Source organism: Mustela erminea, chromosome 1 (genome assembly GCF_009829155.1).
Source record: "Mustela erminea isolate mMusErm1 chromosome 1, mMusErm1.Pri, whole genome shotgun sequence".
Classification (NCBI taxonomy): Eukaryota; Metazoa; Chordata; class Mammalia; order Carnivora; family Mustelidae; genus Mustela; species Mustela erminea.
This window is the reverse complement of record NC_045614.1, coordinates 103311529-103334152: the sequence shown is the minus strand read 5'-3', so window position 1 is coordinate 103334152 and position 22624 is coordinate 103311529. Positions and strand designations below refer to the sequence as shown.

The 22624-nt window shown below is 39.5% G+C and overlaps 1 protein-coding gene across 2 annotated transcripts in view; it reads right to left on the bottom strand.

Annotated features, from left to right (window-relative positions):
• PAK2 (p21 (RAC1) activated kinase 2) overlaps window positions 1-22624 on the bottom strand; it is a 94737-nt gene that overhangs the window by 39146 nt on the left and 32967 nt on the right. Inside the window, exon 2 of one of the 2 annotated variants that reach the window (XM_032336833.1) lies at window positions 7351-7558. In XM_032336833.1, the coding sequence (XP_032192724.1) occupies window positions 7351-7537 (187 nt within the window). In that variant the 5' untranslated portion in view covers window positions 7538-7558. Of the gene's footprint in view, window positions 1-2581; window positions 2730-7350; window positions 7559-22624 lie in introns of those variants that run through there. The other variant, XM_032336839.1, reaches the window with a different exon arrangement.

Genomic DNA, 22624 nt, shown 5'->3' with positions numbered 1-22624 from the left:
GGCAGGGCAAATTAGGTGTAGCAAGGAGCAGAGGGAAACGGAACTGCAAGGCTAGTATAAATTTTGCTATCTCTACAGAAATCACAGTTTCATCTATCATAAACAACCTCTCATTTTCAACTACACTGTGAGTGTTCAGAGGTCATGCCCTCTACTTCTCTTTGGAAGACTCTTTAGAAATCCCGAGACTTCCAACTCCATATCTGCAAATAGGAGGAAATATTTTTTAACCAACTATAAACTAATAGTTTACTTTTTATACGGCTCTGAATTGAAGACAGAAAAACAATTTCATACACTAAGTACTTTTTTCCTCTTCTTTTAAAAAAATCTGCTGAGCATCCCACTTTTGATTTGCATATGGTTGGCAAAGATACTATTTTCTTAAATGACCTTGATTACAGATCCAAGATTACAAGTCCAAGGTAGGCATGAAATTCAAGCCAGGTCAGCCCTTGTTCCCCCCACACTCCCAGCCAATAAGCATGGTTCAGGAGTGCATATCTAAACTAAGCCCAACTTAACACCCGAAAATCAGTCTCTCACTAGTGAATGAAGTTATAAGAAATAAACCTCAAGAACTGTTGAGGGCTGTTTCCTAACACGCAGAGGAAAAAAAAAAAAGCCAGGTAACACGGAAAAAGAAAGACCAGACATATAGCTAGAGAATTCCTGGTTCCACCTGTATCTAAGGCCCAACCATATTTTTCAACTTGGGAATGCTGAATTTAGAGACCTATATTAAAGAAAATTTCACCTATATTAGGAGTACAGAATAAAAAGTTAAAGAAGTAAAAACAATTAAGCAGAACTTGAGACACATTTAAGTACACTAGTCCACTATAAAGGAAATGACCCAATATCTTAAAAATCTATTTAATTTCATTTGTTTTTTATGTAACACACACATACATACATACAAATACTCCCCGCATTTTAGTATTCTTAAGAAGGGAAAGGGGTTGTTTTAAAAAATATCTAGAACAAAAAGATAGTGAAGCAGGTCTCAAATTAAACCATCTGTGGGAAGGCTACTATTACATAAAGAGAATCATTCCTTTATAACTCTGGAAACCAAGAACTAAAAGGACCACCACCAAGAAAACACCCCATGATCACTTATCAACAGATGTCCACCAGACAGCTGGATCACTTGCTGGGAAGTAATGGATCAAGGAAAGAAACTTCCAATAAAACCCACAACTTGTTAGTGTAGGGGGCAGAAAAAAGATTCTTAGAACCACCTTCCAACTTTATCAGACAAAAGAAAGTAAGCAGGCAGGCAGCAACTTTCAGCTAAGAGGTGGGGCCCTTATGTGATGTGTTAGTTACACAGAAGGTGCTTTAACAAGAATCCTAAGTAAATAATTGCCATATTCTTTAAGGCCACCACCTTATAGGCTACATTAGAACTGCAGTCTAAGGCTAAAAAATCCCCATCTCTTTAAAAGGAAGAGTCTTTCAGAGCACCTGGGTGGCTCAGTCCATTAAGCATCTGCCTTCAGCTCAAGTCAGGATCCCAGGGTCCTGGGGTAGAGTTCTACATCAGGCCCCTCAGCGGGGAGCCTGCTTCTCCTTCTGCCTTTCCCCCACTTGTGCATGCTCTCTCTCTGTCAAATAAATAAATAAAATCTTTAAAAGGAAGACTCTTCTATTTCTACTCTAAAAGAATCAGTGATTCTCAGCAGCTTCAAAATTAGTAAACAATTATTTCATCACAGAGAAGGGTATTCTCTAAAAAAATAGGAAGATGGGTATGGGCTACTCTTATTAATCTTAGAATTCAATTTTTAGACCAGAAGGGATAGTTACAGTTCTGTCATCTTCATCACTAACCAGAGGTGAAAGCGTGCACAGACTGAATAATTAGAAAATCACCTTGGGGGGCACCTGGGTGGCTCGGGTCATGATCGCAGGGCCCTGGGATCGAGTCCCGCATCAGGCTCTCTGCTCAGCAGGGAACCTGCTTCCCTTCCTCTCTCTCTGTCTGCCTGTCTACCTACTTGTGATCTCTGTCTGTCAAATAAATAAATAAAATCTTAAAAAAAAAAAAAGAAAATCGCCTTGGTTAGTAAGTACTATATACCATTCAACACTTATCAGTTTTTATTTTTTTTGAAGATTTTATTTATTTGACAGACAGAAATCACAAGTAGGCAGAGAGGCAGGCATTGAGAGAGGGGGAAGTTGGCTCCCCACCGAGCAGAGAGCCCGATGCAGGACTCAATCCCAGGACCCTGGGATCATGACCTGAGCTGAAGGCAGAGGCTTAACCCTCTGAGCCATCCAGGTGCCCCCGGAATAGAGCTTTTTAAAAATAAGCCAAGACAGTGGCTCATTGCCACTTTTTAAGAAGATTTTATTTGACAGACAGAGATCACAAGTAGACATAGAGACAGGCAGAAAGAGAGGGGGAAGCAGGCTCCCTGCTGAGCAGAGCGCCTGATGCAGGGCTCGATCCCAGGACCCTGAGATCATGACCTAAGTCTAAGGCAGAGGCTTTAACCCAATGAGCCACCCAGGCACCCCTCATTACCATTTTTATTAACAAAACTACTGGCCTTGTTAAGCCATTTCTCACCTGGACTACTGCAAAGTCCTCCTAACTAGTTTCCAACTTCAGCCTTAGGCCTCCAACATACCTACTTTCTATACAGCTACTAATCTCTCCTATTTAAGACAGAAATATGTCCAGGTCTTTCCCCTATTTAAAATTCTGTAATGGTTCCCTAGGAAACAGGATAAAATCTGAGCTCTGTAACATGGAATACAAGGCCCTTTATGACCTGATCCCTGCCCACCTGTTTAGCTTCTTTTCCTGCCTGTAGTTTCCTCCACACATCATGCTATTCTTCCTCCCCCCTCTGCTTTCGAGTCACAATGGACCGTGCGCAGCTCCATGAGTGTGCTATGACCCCTCCTGGATGTGGGCCACTGAAACCTGAAGGCACAGGACACACATTTTAACTATTATAATCCTCCTACCTATTTTCACTTATTAATTCTTTAGTCTTCAGCTCCACTGTCACTTCTTCAGGAAGCTTTCCCAGAAAGGACAGACATCTTACACTATCCCTACCACCACTTTTCACAGTTCGTAATTTTATGCTGTAGTTCAGGTGTCAGGAGAGCAGGGACACCATGTGCTTTGTTTATCTCACTATCTTTGATCATGCACAGGATTCCTACGATACATCTGTAACAAAATGTGAAAAGATTTGTTCAAGTTGTCATAAAACGTCTAATTTCTAATTTTCTTAACTCTTTCAGTGACACTGATTAACCAAAAATGAGTAACTGAAGATAGTCCAGCTTTTTTTTTAATGGAAACATTAGCTATCTATTAGTAAGGACAGCAATAGAGATGTAAATTTGAGTAGCATAAAATGAGTATCTCTAGATCAGGCTTTATAGTAGAGATCATCATCAAAGCAAATCATCAAAGCAAAAATCTTAGGGTAATTATGATTTCTTTAAAATAAGAATGCAGGAGCGCCTGGGTGGCTCAGTCCTTAAGCATCTGCCTTCAGCTCAGGTCATGATGCCAGGATCCCGGGATGGAGCCCCATATCAGGCTCCTGCTCAGCGGGAAGCCTGCTTCTCCCTCTCCCACTCCCCCTGCTTAGGTTCCCTCTCTCTCTATGTCTCTGTCAAATAAATAAATAAAATCCTAATACATAAATAAATAAGAATACAGGGGCACCTGGGTGGCTCAGTGGGTTAGAGCCTCTGCCTTCGGCTCAGGTCATGATCCCAGGATCCTGGGACTGAGTCCAGCATCAGGATCTCTGCTCAGCAGGGAGCCTGCTTCCCTTCTCTCTCTCTCTGCCTGCCTCTCTGCCTACTTGTGATCTTTCTCTGTCAAATAAATAAATAAAATCGTAAAAAAAAGAAATAGTTTTTCCCTTCTAGACTTCTGTTTCAAGATGATAGACTAATGAAATGCTGTAGCCCTCCTCCTTTAGAACAAATGTTTTTTTATTTATAATGGAAGAAAAAGAATGAGGAATGCCTCAAGATGAAGAGCAATTCAGATAACCAAGGAGAGAAACAACCGCTCAGGATATAGGCAGGAGAAGACCAGTTCAGAAATCTTGGGGTTGATTAAGCAGGTAGATCTCTGTGTTCACTTAAGCATGAAGCTGTGTACACACACAGGGCTCTCCTTTCCTCCTAATCATCAAAGCTTCAGGTCATAGTTGTGTTGGAAATGTCAGCTTCCAGGAAGAACAGTACGTGTGGGAAGCTGTGCTGGAAAAGGAGGGACAAGCCCCCGGGAATGAGAGGAATTAAGGAGCACCCAGCCCTCCAAACATTTTACCTCTCTCTCTCTCTTCCCATGTCTCGATTCTTCCCATGTTGCTCTGCAAATTCAATCCAATTGTAATCAAAGTATCAACAGTATTTTTTTCCCTTGAGTACATGATAAATTCTAAAATGTACAGAGAAGAGCCAAGGGTCAAAAGATCATAAAGAAGAACTTGGTTGGTTTGCTCTCTCAGATATTAAGAATTAGAAGCTATAGTAATTAAGGCGGTACAGTATTAGCTAAGGGACAAATAAGCCATTGCAATAAAGAGGACACAGAAACAGGCCCCGGCACACCTGGAAACCTGATCAACAATGGCTCATACTGCAGGTCAGTGGGGAAATGATAAAAGTGCCAATGAAAGATCTGGGTTACTGGTTTTTTTAAAAAGTGAGTATGTATCTCTACAGAAATATAAAAAACAAATCCAGATAGTTCAAAGGTTTAAACTGTAAAACTTTAAGGAAAGCATAAGAAAGTATCTTTGACCCCTAGTTTAGCAAAGATTCCTTTCTTTCTTTTTCTTCCTTCCTTTCTTTTAAGATTTATTTATTTGAGAGTGATAGGGAGAAAATCTTATGCAGACTGTGTGCTAAGCACAAAGCCCGGCATGGAGCTAGATCTCACAACCCTGAGATCATCACCTGAGCAGAAACCAAGGGTCTTATGCTTAATCAACTGTACCACCCAGACACCCCTTGGATAGAATTTTTTTAAGAAAAAAGAAAAATCAGAATTGAGTAAGAAGGCAAACTTTTTTTTAAAAACAGTCTGTAGGGGTTCCTGCCTGGCTCAGTTGGTTAAATGTTGCACTCTTGGTTTCAGCTAAGGCATGATCTTCAGGATCATGGAACTGAGTCCCACATGGGGCTCAGCACTCCCTGCTCAGCATGGAGACAACCTGGGGTTCTTTCCTTCTCCCAATCTCTCTTTCCCTGTCAAATCAATCAATCAACCAATCCATCTTTAAAACAATAAAATAAAATAAAAAAGAGCCTGTAAAGTTTTAATATTAACACTAAAAAGTTATTAGACCTTGAATGTGATTAACAAAAGAAAAAAACCGGAACTCACAAAATAAAATTTAACGGTTATTAATTACAGATCTCAAGAGCTGATAAATATAAATGCAATCAGAGCCATCCTATGTACCTTCACCCTCTCTTTGTATTGGGGGGACCCTGAGTTAGTAATAGCTGATGAGTAATGGAGGGAAAGAAAGGGAAAGTGAAGTTAAGAAGAAGGTAAAATGAGAAGATTCTCAAAATGATCAGAGAGATGAGTATGCTCTTGCCAACTTATGTAAATGCACGTTCACCTTGTTCACAAACCCTACCATTAGCCCATTTCCTTTTGTGTGCTTTCTGCCTTTCCAAGGCTGTCCCTAAGTCCCATCATGAGCATTCCCCTCCCCCACCCTTTTATTAAGATTTTATTTTTTTAAGTAATCTCTACATACAATGTGGGACTAAAACTCACTACCCTAAGAATAAGAGTCCCATGCTCCACAGACTGTGCCAGCCAGGCACCCTTCCCCCACTCCACTTTGCATTCTGTTCACTATAGGCAAGTCATTTCAACCCTGTCAGCAATTTGGTACTAACCTGCATAAATTTGTTTTCTAACCTCCATAATTATAAATACTGTGTTTACATGGACATTTTTGGGTTTTCCTACTCCATACACTAACTTACTACCATGGAAGAGAAGCATTCAGTGCTCTCCAAGACACACAATTGTCTGCCCTCTTCCCATACAGACTTAAAAAACATACTTCCGTGAGGGTTTTCAGTTACAAGCCCACATGAAATCTTGAAAGCAAAATGAGAAATAAGAGGTTTACCACAGAAGGAATAAGTTTTCAACTGTCCCATGATTATATCCTGTCTGCAAATCTAATTTCTCAAAGATCTGATTCTTTATTAGTATTAAACACATCATTCATATTTTCACTGATTATGTAGCCTTAACTCTCAAGTTAAATGTGCACTTACTATTATGTATAAAGCACTAATCCTCTTCCACTTGTGTTTACTTCTCAATGTTAACCTAGCTATAAAAGTGAAAATATATCTTTATCTTCACTTAGATGTATTACTGGCTATCAGAGCCATATGGTCATGCTTAATGTAATCAAATAAACTAATCCCTAATTCTTTTTTCTTTATTATTTTTAAAAGATTATTTATTTATTTGAGAGAGAGACAGTGAGAGAGAACATGAGCGAGGAGAAGGTCAGAGGGAGAAGCAGACTCCCTATGGAGCTGGGAGCCCGATGTGGGACTCGATCCCAGGACTCCAGGACCACGACCCGAGCCGAAGGCAGTCGTCCAACCAACCGAGCCACCCAGGCGCCCCCTAATCCCTAATTCTTACTCTGAAATCCACTACCAGTCCATAATCCCTATCTAATTCTAAAGTTGAAAAAGCTCTGAAAACCCAGGTTTTTTCTTTAGGTTTGTTATCAAGACAAATTCCGTGACTTCAACTTAGATGAGATGACCATTTAATGCAAAAGACAGAACGAAAAGTGTTATTTGGCCCCCAAATGCCAATCTTACTGAGGTTAAGAAACTCTGGACTGGACTAATGTTTGCAGAAGACACAGTGATGTACTGATCACTGAGTGCTGCCTCTGATGCTTCTCAGGGCATAACAGAATACATGATAAAAAGTGCAAGTATTACTACTACTGAAAAATCAGAAACTCTCTTTAGATCTTTCTCAAATATCCAAATCTCATTAATGTTGGGAAGCCATAAACTATGGCCCAAGTCTTAGAAAATGAAGGTGAGGATTACAGAAATTCACTGGATGTAACAAGTAGATAAGCCAACATATTTAGTTTAATTCTTTCCTATCACAGGTTAAGAGAAATTCACCTTTCTAATAGTGCCTATATACTACCATTAATAGTTTTCTCGTATCTGTTTATTGCCCTCACCATAAAAATCTCAACTGTCTATATACTTCAATTAAAAAGACATCAAAATCGGTAACATAAAATAACTGAGACTCTTGAAGTGATAATAGGTATTTACCTTTCTCCGTGCCTGAGAATATAGAGATGATTTTATTCCTGGGCTTTTTTTCTTCTGGAACAGAGGGCAATGGTTTCAAACTGTGATTGGCTGACAAAGGGTCTTTGCCTCCGGTGCTAAAAATGGTACTGCTCATTCGCACAGGAGGTGCTGGAGGCTTGTCTTCCAGTTCTCCGTTATCAGACATGATGTGGAATTATGATACGGCCTGAAATAGAAAGGCAAAATCATACAGTTAACAACAAGTTGACAGCAAGGTAAAAAATAGTACAGACAAGCATAAACAGTAGTAATTATCCTCCTTCCAACTCTGAATTAGAAAAGGTTATCCATATAGGGTGCAATCTGCAAAATTTGTAAGACTCAATGAGTAAGAGATGAAATTAGTTATTAATATAGGTAATCTCCCCTAACAAAGTTGTAAATGGTTAGTTGAGGGAGTGTTTGAAAAGCCACGTCCAGTTAAGAGGACGATGGTAAGTTCTGGGAGAGCATGATGATACCAACATATCAAAATATTCACCTGAGTCTAAGAGTATATATTCCAATGAAAAGACAGACAACATGGGAGTCTTAAAAAGAGAGAGATTTCTGCAGAGGAAGACTATGTTCTGACTGATCAATCCAAAGACGAGTCTCTGATAGGTCCATTTTTAGAGCAGAGATAGAATACTCGCTATTAAATATATCCACCAACACCACTCTCCATGAAGAATCTGACTCCACGCTCACTAGCCTTGTGATTACAACTCAGCCTTCACATCAACTTTCCTAAAGGATGAGAATGTGCCACTGATGCGATATTTGGTTTCTCTGAAAATCTGACACTCTAACTACATGTGTTAGTCCCTTTAAGCTTTGCAGATAGTCCCACAGAACCTGACCCATCTGGGAACACTGACAAGTTAAATCCAGAGTCTGGCTGAAAACCAGAGTATGGCCAAATCCCAAGATTTGGTTATCCTGTGATGCCCTGTCCAGGCAGTCTAGTTACCCCTCTTAATCCACATGTGACGAATTCAGTGGAAACTTCAACACTGTTTATATATAAATTAATATTGTAGGAAATATATATATGTACATATATATATGGCCTTTAAAAACAATAGATTATATACATTTAAAGTCAGCAAGAAAGGGAAGGAGATGCTTAACTTCCAGGATGAGTTCTTTTTTTTCCCCAGATGAGTTCTGATACAAAAGTATACATTAGGAAAACAACACATTTCCCCAGTGAACAAGATTTTGATTGGTAATTAGATCCTGACTTGATTATGATTATTTAATGCATGTAAGTGAAAACCCTGTATATGTACAATGAAAAGAAGGCCAACTGTATCTAAATAAAATTAAAATTTTAAATAATTTTTAAAAAAAATTTAGTTTGAATGTTAGTGCCTAAAAGAGAGTAGGTATCATTTGAGGAGAACTGAGGAATGAAGAGATTATGGTACCTAATTCCACTTCTAATCTTACAGCTTTTGTTTTCCTTGACAAGAGTATGTGTCCCTAGAACTGCCATATTTTATCTGCCATAACAACAGTTATTTCAGCCTACAAAAAAGGAAGGAGAGAAGGTAAAGGGGGAAAATGTACTTTTCCAGGAAGAATGAGCTACAGGAGGCCTGGGAGAAGAGAGTATAGAAAAATATCTCTCATCTGTGAGAAAGACGCCTGAAGTGAAATCACTGTTGGTGGTCAAAAGATGAAACCGGGCTGGAATCTAGGGACGTGATGCAGAAGACGCAGTTAGGTGATTCATGGGGGCGGGGGTTCGGTTTGCTCTGGAGGGAGATGCACCTGGTTGTTCTTCAGTGTGGGCTGTCACGTATGTATCATCAGAGAGGAATTACCTACTGCTACAAATGGAAGAAAGGTAAGGCTTAGTCCTGGTACTTGCAGGACTACTTGAGCACACGATCAATCAAGACAGATGTTTTTTTCTAATGTGAACATCTAGCCAGAACATCAAGACAAACCAGATGAACCCTGTACCAGCTCACTTTCATCTTAATCACCAGTTCCAACAGACACAGCATGTTAGGGTTTTGGTTACACTGTGAATGCTCCATATTTATGCATATGAAATCTGAAAAATCAGGGTAATATCATGTCTGTGTGGCATGGTCAGTTTTGGCTCAGGTGGCAATCTCAGGGTCATGAGATCCAGCCCTGCATTTGGCTCTGCATTCAGCACCGAGATTGCTTCAGATTCTCTCTCCTTTTCCCTCTGCCCCTCCCATTCATGCTCGGGTATTCATGTGCAAGCTCTTTCCCTCCCAAATCAATCAATTAATCTTTTAAAAAAATCAGGGTAAATATAGCAAAATTTCAAAATACATTTGCATAAATTCAAAGAAAGAAATGCACCAAAATATTAGTAGTAGTTATCTGTGACTAACAAGTAATTTTTAGCTTGAATATAATCATCACAGCTGTGGTTAAGAAAAAAAAATCAATATAAAATGGCACAACAAGGGTGCCTGCATGGTGCGGTTGATTGACTGTCTGACTTTTTGTTTCGGCTCAGGTTGTGGGTTGGTGATGTCCAGCTGCATGTCTGGCTACAGGCTCAGCATGGAGCCTCCTTGGGATTCACTCTCTCTCCCTCTCCCACTGCCCCTCCCACTTATGTTCACACTTTGTCTCAAGATAAAATAAATCTTTAAAACAGGGCACAAGGGCACCTGGGTGCCTCAGTCAGTTAAGCGTCTGCCTTTGGCTCAGGTCATGATCCCAGAATCCTGGGATCAAGCCCCACATCAGGCTCTCTGCTCAGCGGGGAACTTGCTTCGCCCTCTCCTACTCCCCCTGCTTGTGTCTCCTCTACTCACGGTCTCTCTCTGTGAAATAGATAAACAAAATCTTTAAAAAATAAAACAAAACAGGGCACAATAATTTCTTAATGTAAACTGACTACAAATTCTGTCCTTAAGGCTGGCTCATAGATGGATCCTGACTAGACACTGCCAGTACCCCTTCAGCCGTGTGCTGCCCAATGTCGTGATTAAGAACATGGGTTGTGGAATCAGATCCCTCAGTTGGAATCCTAGTTCCACTATTTACTTCAATTTGTGTCCTTGGACAAATTACATAACTGTATCTCAGGGTTCCGTAAAAAAACAGCTGGTTCTAGGCCTGGAACAGGGGAAATACAAGATGAGCCAAGAGTATCTTATATTGTCAGAAGGTAGAAGTACTTAAAAGGGATAAGGAACACACACAGGAAAGAGTTTTCTTTTCTCTTCTTCTTCTTTTTTTTTAATGATTTTATTTATTTGACAGAGAAAGAAAGAGAGAGAGCACAAGCAGGGAGAATGGGAGAGAGAGAAGCAGGCTCGTTGCTGAGCAAGGGCCCAACAAGGGGCTCAATCCCAAGACCCTGGGGTCATGAGCTGAGCTGAAGGCAGCAGTTAACTGACTGAGCCACCCAGATGCCCCAGTAAAGAGTTTTCAAAAGCCAGTGCTGGAATGGTTCGGAGCAACAAAATTAATAAAGTAGCATTATATTTGACCCAATGTATAGAATAAATATACACAATTCATATCAATACAAATAAATGAATAAATAAGGGGCACCTGCATGGCTCAGTCAATTAAGCATTCAACTCTTGATTTTGGCTCAGGTCATGATCTCAGGGTCATCAGGTCAAGCCCTGTGTTGGGCTCCACACTGGGCAGAGACTGCTTAAGATTCTCTCTCTCCTAGGGCACCTGGGTGGCTCAGTGGGTTAAGACTTCTGCCTTCGGCTCAGGGCTTGATCCCAGGGTCCTGGGATCAAACCCACACTGGGCTCTCTGCTCAGCAGGGAGCCTGCTTCCCCCTCTCTCTCTCTGCCTGCCTCTCTGCCTACTCGTGATCTCCATCTGTCAAATAAATAAAATCTTAAAAAAAAAAAAAAGATTCTCTCTCTCCCTCTCCCTGCCCCAAAAAGAGTAAATAAAATCGTGGGGTACCAAATCATCCTCACAAAAGAATTCCAAATAATAAATGTAGACAAATCCTCTTCTAGCAGTCAGAATTTTAACTTCCCTCCCCACTTGAATGTAGGTTGGACCTAGTGACTCATTTCCAAAGAGCAGTGTATGGAAAGGGAAAAATAACTTCATGGCGGAAAAATGTGGAAACACTGCATTAACCAAGTGATCAAAGGATAACATCTCCAATAATAACTTATGCTGACATCACTCACCATGTGATCTAATGTGATGAGAAACATGCTTCACCTTTGCAGTATTCTTCCCCAAAATCCATAATCACAGTCTAATTATGGGGAAAACATCAGACAAACCCAAACTGAAGAACGTTTTACAAAAATTCCTGACCAATACTCCTTAAAACTAGCAAGGACATGAAAAACAAAGAAAGACTGAGAAACTGTCACTGAGCAGGAGTCTAAGAAGACATGACAATATCATACTCTGGAACTAAAAAGGACATTAGTGGAAAACTGGTGAAATTCAAATAAAATGTAGAATTTAGTTAACAGTAATGGACCAATGTTGGCTTCTCTACTTTCACTGACATTTTAAGGCTTATATTAACATTAGGACAAGATAGCTGATAGATATACAGGAAATCTACAATCTCTGGAACTTCTCTATAAATCTAAAATTATTCCATGATAAAGCCTATTTAAAATGAAATTGTGTAACAAAATAAGACGAAATCAGAGAGGGATACAAACCATAAGAGACTCTTAACTATAGGAAAGAAACTAAGGGTTGCTGAATGAGTTCGTTGGGGGGATGGGGTAACTAGGTGATGGGCATTAAGGAGGGCATGTGACATGAGCACCAGGTGTTATATGCCAACTGATGAATCACTAACCTCTACCTCTGAAACTAAAAAGAGAGAGAGAGAGAAAAGAAAAAAGAATTATGTAGTAAGTTCCTCAAAAAGTTACAGAATTATCTATGATATTACTTGGCAATTCCACTCCCAGAATATACCTAAGAGGGTGTCTGCATGGCTCTGTGGGTTAAGCCACTGCCCTCGGCTCAGGTCATCATCTCAGTCAGGGTCCTAGATCGAGTCCCGCATCGGGCTTTCTGCTTAGAAGGGAGCCTGCTTCCCTCTCTCTCTCTCTCTGCCTACTTGTGATCTCTGTCAAACAAATAAATAAAATCTTAAAAAAAAAAAAAAAAGAATATACCTAAGAGAACTGAAAATATATGTCCACAAATAAATTACCTATGACTGTTCACAGCACTATTCATAATAGCCAAAAGATAAAACAACCAAAATATCTATCAACAGATGGATATACAAAATGTGGCATTTGCATACAATGGAATATCTGACCACAAAAGAGTAAAGTACTAATAAAAGCTACAATATGGATGGAACCTTAAAAACATAAGTGGAAAAAGAAAGGCACAAAAAGACCACATACTGTATGATTCCATTTATATGAAATGTTCTGAACATGCAAATCCACAAGGAGAGAAGGTAGATTAGTGATCACTGAGAAGGGAGGGGAATGGGATGTGATTACTAATGGGTGTGGAGTTTCTTCTTGGGTAATGAAATGTTCTGGAATTAGGCACTGGGTAACAGTTGTATAACCTTTTCAATATCTTAAGACCACTGAATTGTACACTTTAAAATAGTAAGTTTTAGCTATGTAAATTATATTTCAATTTTTAAAAAGGAATTTTTACTTTATAAAGATTAAGTGAGCTAATAAAGATTGAATGTTGCTGTTACAATCATGATCACTAATATTTATAAAACTCTATGCTATAAGTTAGAGAAAAAAAAAAGGAGGATCTAGTTCTTTTGCAAGAGTTCATAAGCTACTAGGGGAAAGATCACATATCTCAACACATGCATATCAAAAACCACTTAGTTTCTTCAAAAGGTAGCAGTTCTCAAAACATTTTGGCCTCAAGACCCCTTTACACTCCTAAAAATTATTGGGACTCCCAAATAATTTTTGTTTATATATCCATATTATTTATGTATTTTCTATATGAAAAATTAAAGTAAGTTAAATATTTCATCAAAAAATACTCATCACGGGCTCCTGGGAGGCTCAGCTGGTTAAGCGACTGCCTTCAGCTCAGGTCGTGATCCCAGGGTCCTGGGATCGAATCCTGCATCAGGCTCCCTGCTCTATGGGGAGTCTGCTTCCCCCTCTGACCTTCTCCCCTCTCATGATCTCTCTCACTGTCTCTCTCTCAAATAAATAGATAAAATCTTAAAAAAAAAAAAAACCTTCATCATATGTTAATATAAAGAACACTTTCATGAAGGATAGTATTTTTTGAAACAAAATATTTAGTGAGAGAGTGGCATTATTTTACATTTCTGATAATTTTTTAAATGTCTGGCTTAGTAGAATACTGTCGGACTCTCGTATTTGCTGTGTTCAATCTATTATGTTTTGGTTGACAGAAATGAAAAAAATCTGATTTTACACAGATATGTAGTGGGGAAAGATGTATTTTAATAGCTTACAGTTAACTGTGGATATTCTTTCTTTGATATTACACTAAACTCAACCTTCGTAAAGGTAGGTTGTGTAATCTAAAATCCAGCAGTAAATTTGTACTCTTACCTTAAACTCGTTATTTTTTTTATACTTTGAATGGATCTTTTACCCATTCATGAATTTTATAATGTTATAAATTGATTATTTGGAAAATATTGGTTACTGAATTATGAAGCTACTACAAATGTTGACACATTTTATGACAATAAAAATCATATTCATTAATATGTGATCTCATCAGAAAACTGTAAGTATTGGGAAACTATAAAATTCGAGAGAAGTAGATATAAGTTTTCGAGAGAAGTAGATATAAGTTTATTATTTTTAATGTAGGCTCTACACCCAGCATGTAGCCCAGTGTGGGGCTTGAACTCATGACCCTGAGATCAAGACCTGAGCTGAGATCAAGATCAAGTTGCTTAACTGACTGAGCTATTCAGGCACCCCTAAGGAAATTCCAACTTTCACTTGCAAGCTTAAATTTTATCCATTACCAGGGTAATTTTCAGCTCAGGTCATTATCTCAGAGTCCTGGGATTGAGACCTGCAGTGGGGTCCTTGCCCAGCGGAGAGTCTTACTTGAGGATTCTCTCTCCCTCCCCCTCTGCACTCCCCTTGCTCTAAAATAAATAAGTCTTAAAAATATTTTTAAAAAAATCACAACAAATTCTAGCACTTCATTTTCAGGAAGTGTCTTCTAAATACCTAGTCTGAACAACCAGTTTGTAGGCCAGCTGTTCTTTCTAATGAAAATGGTGTTCCATGGAGCTAGAGTGTATTATGCTTGTAGGGGCCTATTTAGCCAGAGCAGCCTCACCTCGGTTGAACAGCCATTTTGTTGTTATGCAGTAAAACTCAAATTGACCCTGCCCCACCCCCACCCCACCCCCACCCCACCCCCGCCCCGGCTTACTTAAAAGCAAGTCCAGGAAACCAGTCCCAGGTAACAGCCCAAATACAAGGGTGGGTCAGGTCAGGTGGAGATAAGACATTCAATCAGTGGGGGCGCATACTGTCTCCTAGCTACCAAGGTGACAAGCTAGTTTCCATAGCTATATGGGGTGAACTGTAATTCAATTAGCTACCTGTGTGTGGCCAGGCCCAACCACATGGCCTCTGCTCTATAAAAGTTAGTCTGGAAAGCAGGGAGGGGCTGCCCGCTCTGTAAGGGGCAGCCCCGACAGGTCTGTTTGATGGCTGGTCTGATTATTTATTTATTTATTTATTTATTTGACAGAGATCACAAGTAGGCAGAGAGGCAGACAGAGAGAGAAGGAGGGGAAGCAGGCTCCCTGCCAAGCAGAGAGCCCGATGCGGGGCTCGATCCCAGGACCCTGGATCATGACCTGAGCTGAAGGCAGAGGCTTTAAACCACTGAGTCACCCGGCTGGTCTGATCCTTGATGCTTGGCGTGAAATAAAGCTTTGCTTGACCTTCGCTTTTTATCAGTCTTGCTCCTCTGACCATGGAGCCATTCATTACTGGGGGACCAAACACTGGGGACCCAACAACGCTAAGTGAAACAAGTTAGTCAAGACAGACAAATACCATATGATTTCACTCCTATGTTGAATTTAAGAAACAAAACATAGGACAAGGAGGGGAAGAAGAAAGGAAATCAAACCACAGCAGACTCTCTTAACTATAAAGAACTGAGGGTCACTGGAGGAGAGGCGGACATGGGAAAGGCCAAATATGTGATAGGTATTTAAGGAGGGCACTTGTTACAATGAGAACTGGATGTTACATGTAAGTGATGAATTAACTCAATTCTACTCCTGAAACCAATTATTACACTCCATCTTAATCAGAATTTAAATAAAAACTTGAAACAAAACAAAAATAAAAATGGCATTCAATGAAAAAGGGGCTCAATCACCACAGTGCCCTCATCAAGTACATTCTTTCTTTCTTTTTTTAAAAAAATATTTATTTATTTATTTATTTGACAGAGAGAGAATGAGAGAGAGAGAGAGAGAGAGAGAGAAACAGCAAGAGAGGGAACACAAGCAGGGGTATTGGGAGAGGGAGAAACAGGCTTCCTGCTAAGCAGGGAGCCTGAAATGGGGCTCAATCCCAGGATTCCAGGATCATGACCTGAAGGCAGACACTTAACTGAGCCACCTAGGCGCCCCATCAAGTACATTCTTCAGTAAAACTAGCTTTAAAAAAACAAGAAACAAAAAACAAAAACAAAAACGAAAAACCTCCAAGTGGTGGGGGGCGGGGGAGTGTCTGGATAGCTCAGTTGGTTAAGTGGCTACCCTCAGCTCAGGTCATAATCTCAGTGTGCCAGGATTGAGCCTAGGCTCCATCAGGCTTGTTGCTCAGCAGGGAGTCTGCTTTTCCCTCTCCCTCTGCCCCTCCCCGAGCTCATGCTCCCTGTCTCAAGTAAATAAAAATCTTAAAAAAAACCCAAAACCCAAAACCGACAAGTGGGAGTGCCTGGGTGGCCTAGTCATTAAGCGTAGAACTCCTGATTTCAGCTCAGATCATGATCTCAGGGTTGTAAGAATAAGCCCACATAGGGCTCCCCACTAGGTAAGGAGCCTGCTTATCATTTTTTTTTTTTAAATTTTTTTTTTAAAGATTTTATTTATTTATTTGACAGAGAGAAATTTCAAGTATACTGAGAGGCAGGCAGAGAGAGAGAGAGAAGGAAGCAGGCTCCCTGCTGAGCAGAGAGCCCGATGCGGGACTCGATCCCAGGACCCTGAGATCATGACCTGAGCCGAAGGCAGCGGCTTAACCCACTGAGCCACCCAGGCGCCCTCATTTTTTTAATAAAACATTTTTGGGTAATGATGGAGCAAAACAGAGAGCCCAATGCGGGACTCAATCCCAGGACCCTGAGATCATGACCTGAGCTGAAGGCAGAGGCTTTAACCCACTGAGCTACCCAGGCGCCCCCTTTTTAATTTTTTTTTTAAAAAGATTCTACTTGTCAGAGATAGAGGGAGAAGGAGAGCACACAAACAGAAGGGGCAGCAGGTAGAGGGAGAAGCCAGTTCCCTGCTGAGCAAGTAGCGGGATCTGGAACTCCATCGCAGGACCTGGGGTCAATGACCTGAGCGGAAGGCAGAGGCCCAACTGACTGAGCCACCCAGATATCCCTGATGCTGTTTTTTCTCAATCATTTTAATAAACTGGACCATTCTGGGGGATGTGGGGGTGGCATGTGGTTGGCTTAGTCAGTAGAGCATATGTCTCTTGATCTCAGGGTTCTAAGTCCAAGCCCCACATTGGGTAAAGAGATTACTTAAGGGCAGAGGGTTGTGGGGGGTAGAGGGGGAAAAAATGAAACAAGATGGGATAAGGAGGGAGACAAACTGTAAGAGACTCTTAATCTCACAAAACAAACTGAGGGCTGCTGGGGGGTAGTGCAGTGAAGATAGGGTGGCTGGGTTATGGACACTGTGGAGGGTATGTGCTATGGTGAGTGTTGCGAAATGTGTAAGCCTGATTGATAATTCACAGACCTGTACCCCTGAGGTAAATAATACATAATATGTTAATAAAAAAATAATAAAATAACTAAATCTTTTTAAAAAACCCAAATCTTAAAAACAAACATATACATACGGAATCACTATGACAATGAATTTTAACTGTGCATCATTTATTATTTTAGGTGCCTTTCCTGGATTATACCACCATCACTATTACTATTACTATTATACATTATACTATCTACTACTACTACTATTATTATACATGGTACTACCTCCTTTAATGTATAACACAGATCGTTGCATGTATTAAGACAATAATTCTACTGATTTATGGTACTCTATTGCCAGATGAAACATTATCCTTCCTAAATTTGTTAGTTCTCTATCAAACAGCATTTCACTTGACAACATATAAACTACCCAATATTAACAAAAATATCACTGGAAAGATTTATACTTTTCCTCTAACAGCTGATTCATGGCCTTAGTCTTTGATCCTTTTCCATAAGACAGTGTTATTTTTTTGTGTATTGCTTCTACTGATGGTATCAAATGCCTAAAAAGTGCTAGATCATGATGCAATAAGGTTCTTTACATCTTATATTTTAGTCAGAAGCAATAAAGAATATAAAGACAACTCATGATAAAATTCTGATTTACTAATGTTTCGCTCCATCATTACCCAAAAATGTTTTATAAAAAAAATGATGTGTACAGTGTCTCTCTCCAAATCTGCTCACTTTTTGCTACTTTTCAGTGAAAAACAAGTAGGCGAAACAAAAAGCAAGCCCAAAACACACTGTACTCTTCTAACAGGCCCATTGTTTAATTGTGACACGACTCAAAGACAAACAATTCCTCATTGTCTACTGAAGGAGATTAGGGGAAGCTAAATATACAGCAGAAATGAAAAAAGGAGTGGTGTCTGGGTACTAGTCAAACTAGTAAAAATGACTAATTTTTTTACAATCTAACTTGGATCAACTATTGTACTTCAAGTATAAATCATATTATTATGACAAACATGACAATTTAAAAAAGCACAGTTTGCTTTATATTTTCACTTACATTTTATATAAATAACAAATGAACCTTAAATTTTCAGTACCTTATGAATGTAATAACAAAACAGTATTTGAAAAGACTTCTAGCAACCTCTAATAAGCTAAGAGCTCCCAAACCACTGGCCTCTCTTCCCCTCCCATTCCAAAAAAACCTCAAATGCCTTTAAGAGTAAAAGTATCCACTGAAAATATCCTAAATCACCTCAAATGGACAACACACACTATGGAAGGCAGGTCCACAAATTAGAAGGTAAGGAATGTTTTTATTTGGTGGTAATGGCCATAACATTAGGCCTATTTAGTAGCAAAGCCAGAAAGGAAAAGGGAAAGAGGGAAACAGATGTAGAAAACACAACTGGGACACTGGAAAAGAATAAAGAAGGAAAGTGGAAAGAAACTTTGCTTCGAACTCAAATAAATGAGTGGATAACCTATCAAAGGTATAAAAATGCAAAGATAGGCTAGTTAAGATGAAAAGGATGTTTCCATAGAGCCCAAGGCCGAGTGAAATCAAGAACAAAAGAGTAAGCAATTTACTAAATCCAGTTATTCTTGGGGATTTTTTTTTTTTTTTTTTTTTTTTACTAACTCCTAAAGACCTTCAACTTCCACTTTGATGGCTGTCATAGGGAGCAGGTAATAAAACCGAGTCTGCCTAAATTGAAAAATGTAATAGAAGGTCCTTCCACGTAAGACCAAGACCTAAAAAGTATAATCTATTTAAGACTAAATCAGGAATAAATCTCTCTGGGTCAAAGGGAACAAGAAAATCTTAAAATTTGGGGTCCAATATTTTTGGTTAATATGTGGGTGGGGGATGAAGGTGAAGATTTCTGAGTAATCCTAACAAGAAAATGCACATTTTTTGGTCTGAATTCATCCTACTTCTGAGGTCCCCCAAATTCCCAAACAGGTATAGTTGAATATGGTCATGCTAATAAGTGGCAAACTCAAACAAAAAGAACTTTAATACAGGTATCAAATAATAACCAAAGGTAAAATTCTGAGGAAAAAGAACATCTCACAGTTAAAATTCAGAAAATGAAACAAGGCACTGGGATTGAGAATGATCCAAAACTGACTGGTGAAATAAATGTGGAATGATCTGACAGAGAAGATGTCAAGAACCCTGAAAAAAAGCAAATATGAAAAACCACCACAGACTACTTTCAGTAAGAAAAAACCATAATAACTGAAAATGGGAACAAGACATTTGCAGTAAAAATTAGTACAGATGCAACAGAAGAAAGAATCCGTGAACTGGGAGATGTATGTATCTTTAGAAAGTCACATTAGAAAGCAGCACAGAGGCAAAGAAATAGAAAATATGAAAGAAAAGTAAGATGAATAAGTTGGATGATCTAAGATATAACTACTGGAGTTTCAGTAGGAAAGGACAGAATAAATGAGGGACTGGTTTACTAGATAAATCAGTAGCTGAGAAATTTCTAGAACTGATGAAGGACATGAATCCTTAAGATAAAGAAACCTAATAAATCAAAAGCAGGATAAAAAAGTACCTGAAGTAAAGACACATCATAGTCAAAACTAAGGTCAAAGACCAGAGTTCTTGGGGCGCCTGGGTGGCTCAGTGGGTTAAGCCGCTGCCTTCGGCTCAGGTCCTGATCTCAGGGTGCTGGGATCGAGTCCCGCATCGAGCTCTCTGCTCAGCGGGGAGCCTGCTTCCCTCTGTCTCTCTCTGCCTGCCTCTCCATCTACTTGTGATTTCTCTCTGTCAAATAAATAAATAAATAAATAAATAAATAAAATCTTAGGGATAAAAAAAAAAGACCAGAGTTCTTAAACTCAGCCAAAGGAGGAAGGTAAAAGGGCAACTGGACTTCAAGCTTACTTCTTGATACCAACGATGATAGCCAGAAGACACTGTAACATTCTCAATCTTCTGAGAAGAAGCCAACATACTGCAGATTCAACAAAACTCTTTCAAGAATGAGGACAAAATAAAAATATTTTGAGACAAAGAAACTTTTCAAAAGATTAAAAGTACTCTATACTCTTAACTGAAGTCAGTTGTTGGAAATCAGTAACAAAAATATTTAATTAGAAAAATACTCTGTTAAGTTTGGAAATTTAAAAACACCTCTAAAAAACTTAGGTTAAGAAAAGAGATCATAGTATTCCCTCTCTCACTGTCTCTGTCAAATAAATAGTAAAATCTTTAAAAAAAAAGAGAGATCACAAAGAAATTAGAAAATACTTATTAGAATTGAATGAGAATGAAAAAGCTATGTGTCAAAACTTAACAGGATTAGATAAACAAAATGTTGTATATACCTACCATCCAGCATGTTTATCTTTAAAAAAGATGTGAAGGGGCACCTGGGTGGCTCAGAGGGTTAAAGCCTCTGCCTTCAGCTCGGATCACGATCCCTGGGTCTTGGGATTGAGCCCCACATTGGGCTCTCTGCTCAGCAGGAAGCCTGCCTCCCCATCTCTCTCTGCCTGCCGCTCTGCCTACTTGTGATATGTCTGTCAAATAAATAAAGAAAATCTTTAAAAAAAAAAATTGTGAAATTTGGTATGTGCTATAATAAGGATGAACTTTAAAGACGTTAAGTAGTAGGAGCCAAACACAAAAGGACAGATACTGTATAATTTCACTTCCAGGAGGCATCCATGGACCACTTCCATGGTCACATCCATAAGTGACCATCCCAAAGTGGTCAAATTATTCATAGAGATAGAAAGATTAGAGATCATCAGGGCCTGATGGTGGAGTGAAGTGGAGACTTACTGTTTTAATAGGTAGAGAGTTTCTGTTTGGGGACAAAAACAGTCTTAAAAATGGCAAGTTTGGGTGCCTGGGTGGCTCAGTTGGTTAAGCAACTACCTTCTGCTCATATCATGATCCTGGAGTCCTAAGATCAGTCCTGCATTGGGCTCTCTGCTCAGTGGGGAGTTTGCTCCTCCCTCTGACCCTCTCCCTTTTCATGCTCTCTCTCTCTCTCTAAGTACATAAACAAAATCTTAAAAAAAAAAAAAAAGGAAAACGGCAAATTTTATGTTAAATGGATTTTACTACATGTACACAAACTTGTAGGATATGATTAAAGCACTTAAGGACACTTACAGTTCTGAAGTTTTTACTTTAAAAAAGAACTAGCGGCACCTGGGTGGCTCAGTGGGTTAAAGCCTCTGCCTTCGGCTCAGGTCATGATCCCAGGGTCCTGGGATTGAGCCCCGCATCGGGCTCTCTGCTCAGTGGGGAGCCTGCTTCCACCTCTCTCTCTCTGCCTGCCTCTCAACCTACTTGTGATCTCTGTCAAATACATAAATAAAATCTTAAAAAAAAAAAAAGAAGAATTAAAAATTAATGATTTAAGCATCTAGCCTAAGAAGCAAAACAAAAACAAACAAGAAAGTAAACCCAAAAAAGTAGGAAGAAAATAATTCAGATCAACACTGAAATTGCTTAATAGAAGACTATTATACATACGGTGGAGATGAATAAAGCTAAAAGTTAGATCTCAGATCTAACAAGAATACCTCTGACAAATTTTATCAAGAAACAGAGAAAGCACAAAAAAAAAAAAACCTATAGGAATGAAAAAGGGTTTTAGGGGCTCTGGGTGGATCAGTCGGTTAGGCATTCAGCTCTTGATTTTGGCTCAGGTCATGATCTCATGGTGGTGGGATTGAGGACCTGCTGGGCTCCATGCTCAGAGGAGAGTCGGCTTGGGTCTCTTTCTCTCCCTCTCCCTCTGCCCCCTCCCCCTCCCCCTGCTTATGCGTGCTCTTTCTAAAAAGGATAAATACATCTTTTTTTTTTTTTTTAAAGATTTTATTTATTTATTTGACAGACAGAGATCACAAGTAGGCAGAGAGAGATGGAGAAGCAGGCTCCCACCAAGCAGAGAGCCCGACGCGGGACTTGATCCTAGGACTCTGGGATCATGACCTGAGCCGAAGGCAGAGGCTTTAACCCACTGAGCCACCTAGGCGCCCCTATAAAAGACATTTTTTTACACAGTTTCAACACACACTGAATTTTCCAGCTGTGCAACCACTATGAAACCAAGAGGAGCCTGGAATTCATCTTGCTCAGTTTTACTGAGAAGTTACTGTTATTTACTATTTGGAATATCTTATCATTTAAAGGGACATGCTCACGCCGGTGGAGTTATCAACAGCTGTACCTCTGCATGAGACTGTATTAAGGCCAAGCCTTAATGAATCTAAATAGATAGATACAGGCGTTTCAATCTGATTTTTATAGTATGTCGTGATTAAGCATTTACAA